The sequence below is a fragment of the Colobus angolensis genome, unplaced genomic scaffold, assembly GCF_000951035.1.
Source record: "Colobus angolensis palliatus isolate OR3802 unplaced genomic scaffold, Cang.pa_1.0 Scaffold183, whole genome shotgun sequence".
NCBI classification, from domain to species: Eukaryota; Metazoa; Chordata; class Mammalia; order Primates; family Cercopithecidae; genus Colobus; species Colobus angolensis.
The window spans coordinates 754,593-760,158 of record NW_012114966.1 but is presented as its reverse complement, the minus strand read 5'-3'; the positions used below and the strand labels follow the sequence as shown (position 1 = coordinate 760,158).

The 5,566-nt window shown below is 38.5% G+C and overlaps 1 protein-coding gene across 1 annotated transcript in view; it reads right to left on the bottom strand.

Annotated features, from left to right (window-relative positions):
• PCDHB14 (protocadherin beta 14) overlaps positions 1 to 2,920 on the bottom strand; it is a 13,862-nt gene extending 10,942 nt beyond the window's left edge. The window contains exon 1 of the mRNA XM_011939779.1: positions 283 to 2,920. Coding sequence (XP_011795169.1) covers positions 283 to 1,320 — 1,038 coding nt within the window. The 5' untranslated portion in view covers positions 1,321 to 2,920. The remainder of the gene's footprint in view (positions 1 to 282) is intronic.
• Between the last annotated feature and the right edge of the window lie 2,646 nt (positions 2,921 to 5,566).

Below are 5,566 nucleotides of genomic sequence, written 5' to 3'. Positions count from 1 at the left end.
CAGCACAGTTATGTTGTACTCGGTTTTCAGCCTGGGGGACCCCAAGTCTGTGACGGTGATCGTGATGTTGTACTCTGCTTGGCTCTCTCTGTCCAGTGCTTTTTCAGAAACTAGAGTGAAAAAGTTCTTGAAGGTCGGTTTCAGGAAAAAAGGGAGGTTATCTTGAATAGAGCAAGTCGTCCTCCCATTGTCTTCAGAGTCTTGGTCTACCACACTAAAAAGAGCTACTAGGGTCTCTGAGGCATTCTCTGGAATTCTCTTTGTAATCGACGATATGATCACTTCTGGTGGATTGTCGTTTATATCCATAACTTTAACTAGAAGGGTACATTTTCCTGAAAGACCCCCACCATCTGTTGCCTGAATATTTATAGTGTAGGACTGTATCACTTCAAAATCCAGGGGTGATCTCAAATTAACTTCCCCAGATATTGGATTAATTTCAAATGTTTTACGAATATCTTCTGATGCATGGAAAAATGTGTAAGATATTTTCCCATAGTTTCCTGCATCCAGATCCTTAGCTGAGATGGTGACAATCCAGGAGCCAATGGGTCTATCCTCGGGGAGTTGCACCTCATAGAGACTCTGAGGAAACTCAGGGGCATTATCATTGATGTCCAACACCTTAATGAGAACCAAAGTTGTCCCAGACTTGGGCGGGGATCCACCATCCAGTGCTGTGAGTGTTAATCTGATTTCAGCTTCCTGTTCATAATCTAAAGCTCTATCTAGGACCAGCTCTGGGTATATCTTTCTGTCACTACTGTCTGGAATTTTAATGTAGAAGTGAGAATTGGGGCTAATTGTGTAGTTTTGGAGACTGTTGCTTCCCACATCCAAATCTTGAGCACTCTCCATTAGGAATGTAGTTCCAATAGTGGTACCTTCTGATATTTTAATAAGTATTTCCTTGTCTAGGAATGTAGGGGAGTGATCATTTATGTCTTTGACATGCAGCTCAACCCGAAAAAACTGTAAAGGGTTTTCCAAAACCACCTGAAAATGCAGCACACAGGGCTCGGTGGAGCCACACAGCTCATCTCGGTCTAGTTTCTCATTTAGGAGCAAATCGCCAGTCAGCAAATCAAGGTGCAAATACTTTTTATTATCATCAGACACTACCCGGGCTTCACGTGAAGACAGCTCCTCCACCCCCAGTCCTAGGTCCCTCGCTAGATTAGCCACAAAAGAGCCAATTTCTGTTTCCTCTGCCACAGAATAGTGTGCAGATTCAGTATCTGCCCGAGACAATCCCAGCAAAACAAGGAATATTAGAACTTGCCTTTTTCGCAGATCGAGTGACTCTCTGATCTCCATGGTTCCTTTAGGCAACCTCTTGTGGAGAAATTGAAGCTCAGCCCTAATTTTGGAAGCTGAAGCTCTGGTTTTTAATAGGAACCCCCTGGCCAGTGTATCCTCCAGCAGCTCTGTAGGCAAAGCTCCTTTAATGCCTGTCTTTTCAGTGGGTTGGATGCTTTCTGTTCTGAATAGCAAAGTTCACCGTGCCAGCCTATGTACTGTTTTCGTCTTATCCTGTAGCGCCACCATGTGTCTCTATGTTTTTCTTTTTCTTTTTTTTTTTTCATTAAAAAGTTTTCCTCTTTGAAAAAGTAAATCATAAATACATCCGGAACATTCAAAACAAATCCCAGACATCATTTTTTTTTTACCTTTAAATACTTCACTAAGTATTTGTAATAGATAAGGCATTCTAAAAGATAATTGTAATATAATGTTCACAATCAACAACTTGAGCAGTAATTCCTCGAGGTAATTTATACTGCGTTTGGTTTTCCCCAGTTCTCTCCAAAACGTCCTTTGCTGATGGTTTGTTTGAATTTGAATCCAGAAAATGTCCATACACTGCATTATCACTGTTTTGAATGCTTGACACTAAAGGATCTGTTAAAATATTCTGAACTGAAGAAATAATTTTTTATTTAAGTCATTTCTTGAGTAATTACAAATATATTCTCTCCTTCACTCTTGTAAATACTTGTTGTCAGTCATAGTTAGTAATGTCATTACTTTTTTCACTTTCATATTTTGAAAATATAAAGAAGGACATGGCACAAATAAGTTAGAGATAATCCTTGCTCTTATGGAGCTCACAAGCTAGAAAAATTGGCAGACAAGTAAATGAAGTAAGTCATAATGTATGCATTTATAAAAAGTAATATAGAAATATCTAGAAAGGACCTCTTGTACCTACGGGCTGCATACTTTAGTGCTTAGGAATATGGGATCTGGAACCAAATTATCAATATTAGAATCCTGGTTATGTGACTCACTATGAGCTTGGGCAAGTTATAGATATCTTTATTTCCTCACCTGTAAAATGCGGTAATAATAATATTTGCCTCCCATGATTATTATCATAGGCATCTAATGAATTAATATTTACAAAGTGGTTTGTAAGTGCTGGTTAAGTGTCTGTCAAAAATAAAATAATTAAGATCTAAATAGGAATTGGGACATCAGTGAAAGCTTTCCTGAGGTAATGAACAATACATTGTGATCTGAAGGAACTAGCCAGGAGAAGGAGGAATATTTCAGATGGACATTTTGAGGAACACAGAGAAGTGAAGTATGCCTTGGACTTTAAAAACCGTGGAAAGGGAGGGTCTAATAATGAAATTAGGGTTGAAAGCAGGGTGAGAACGTGAATCATTATACAGGTCCACGCGTTCTTGCATTTATCCTAAAGGTAATTCAAATACAAAGATGGGTTTTAAACGTCTGATTAACATGATCACATCTGCATTTAAAAAATCAGTTTGGCTGAAGTATGGAGAATTAATTTCAGGGGGAATGACTGGAGAATCAAGGAGATCAGATAAGAGATGATGATAGTCTGGATGAGGATAATGCCAGTGCGGATGGAGAGAAGAGGGATGAGTAGAAAGGTATGAGGAGATGAAATATTTTCAACTGTTGTTTGATAGGTTGCATGAGGAGAAAAAGGGGAAAGATTCAGAAATGATATCACACCTCCGGAATGGGAAACTCGATGACTAGTGGTGTCATTTACTAGGACAGGGAATGCTAAAAAAACATGATTAGGGTGGGAAAAGATGAAGTGTCAGTTTTGAACGTGCTGATATTGAGGTAAGTGCCTGTAGGATGTGTGTTTGTGTGTTTGTGGTGTGTGTGTGTGTGTGTGTGTGTGTGTGTGTGTGTGTTTGCCTATAACCAAAGCATAGGAAATAAACCTGGGCTGACGATATGAACTTTGGGATTCATCAGTATATATGTGTATATATATATGGTGATTGAAACCATGAATGCTCTAGGATAACCAAGCAGAAGTGTATCAAATAAGTGTAGAAGAGGCTTGGCACAGAAGTCTGAGAAACATCTTCATTTAGAGGAGACAGGGCAAGAGGCATATTTGAAAAGATAAAGAAGGATCAGAGTTCAAAATCATGAAATCAAAAGCCAATAGCATTTTAAGGAGATGAGGAAGATCGACAGCTGCAAATGCTTCAGAAAAGTCAAGAAAAATAATCATGACAATTATCCATTGGACTTAAAAAGATGGTCATTGTGGAGGATTCTGAGAGATGTCTGACAAAATCTGTTTTCCCTTGCTTCTATAGTAATAGAACTGTACCCAGGTATGTGGCCATGAAGGTAGGTTGTGCATCCCAGCCTCCCCTGTATTTGAGTGTAGCCAAGTGAATTAAGTTCTCACAGATGGATTGTGAGCAGAATTTCTGTCTACCTCTTTCAGTCACAGAACAAAAATCATCTGGATATGCCTCTTTCTTCCAAGCGAGCTAGAACCCAGATGTGGCAGTGACCCAGCTACACCCATGCAGATTATATTGCCATAGGGAATGTTGAAGAAATTACTTGAAAGAAAATTTCACTTCACAAGGACTGTGAGGATCAAAGCTGCCCTATCTACCTAATAATTTTTACATTGGTACTGTCATGTGAAAAAGAGTGACATGTTTACAAGCCACTGTTTCATTGCATCATGTTGGTTCCACAGTATAATCTTCCTTAACTTATATGGAAATCTTTGATAACCTTTGCAATAGCAGTTTCAGTAGAATGGTTGTGATGAAAATTAGATTGTACTTTGGTGCAAAGTGAGAGGGATGAGGAAGCAAAAATGAAGTAGACCACTCTTTCGGCAATTTTTTTTTTGAGACAGGGTCTCGATCTGTCACCCAGGCTCACTGGCTCACTGCAGCCAGGCTCTCAAGAAATTTGTAAAGAATGAAAGGTTGTAAAAGGAATAAGAAATACATTGGTATCTGGAGAAGAATTCACTCAGAGGATATTTTAAAGACTAGAGAGAAACTTAATATACTTAAAATGCCAATGTGTAATGTTCAGTAGGGAAGGAGAAAATTAAGATACAGAAGGGATAATGCAGGTCCCCTAGAAAAGTTGTTAAAGATGGGATCCAGGCAATGTATGAAGGGATTGGATTTAGACCAGTGGGAGGGACCTCAGCAGGTGAAAAGTATAGATACAAATGCTGTTAAAGTAGGGGACAGGAAAATGAATTTCTAGCTGATGGATTCTATTTTCTCAATAAGGCATTAGGCAAGCTCATCTGATAAAACAGGGTATCCAAGTGGGAGGGTAAGAAGTTTAAAGTAAGATAAGTAGGTTTAAAATAGTTGTTGTGGAGAATAGAAAAGAAAGCTCGTTAGAAAATTTATAAAAGGAGTTTTTGGTCTCAGAAGCCCAATTAGGTTTGAATATTGTACATTTATAGTGGCAGTGGTATTGCTAATTTTGTAAGTTTGGTCTTATAGAGTGCAGCACCCCATGTGTAAGAGAGGAGGAGGACTATATTCATCTGGGCTGGAGTTTCATCAGGTGGTTTGAGTGAAGGAAAATTGAACAAGGGAATTGAGAATATGGGCATGAGAGTAACTGTGAGCGGTAAGCCAGGAAATCAATTGGTTAGGAAGGAAATTAAAACAGGAGCATTTGATAGGTAGTATAAGCATCATGGAATGGAGCTCCTGATAAGGTTAAAGACAAGACGTGATAGGAACAGCAGAATGAGAAGGTTATAGGCATAGACAATTGTGCTCTCAGAGGGAGATAGCTGAAATTATTATATCATACGATAGTTTCTTGGTGGGGAAAAGTACAACATGTAGCCAAGGCATTAATAACTGAATAACAGGAGTAAAGGTAAAGACTTAGGGACTGAGAGGTCAAGTTGTTAGATTAATCAGTGGGCCCAGGAGTGGTGGCAGAACTTGAAATAGAAAGATAAAGAGAACAATGTGTTTGTAAGATAAAATGTCCTATGTCCCTTTTCCCCCCATACTTTTGCCTATTTCCAAAAAAAAAAAAACAAACAAACAAACAAAAAAAACCAGGTGTTTTTTGTAAGGGTTTTCAAGAGAATCCATTCTGTAAGGCTGGACTATCTCTTGTGTCTCTATTTTCTGTTTCCCTTAACCCCCTCTAGATATAAAATTATGTTCTAAGTTACTTACAACCTATAGTTCTTTCATATAAAATTGGCTGATACAGCTTGATTCCTATGCACTGTTTTAAGTATAACTATAAATGAGGTCTTTGAACT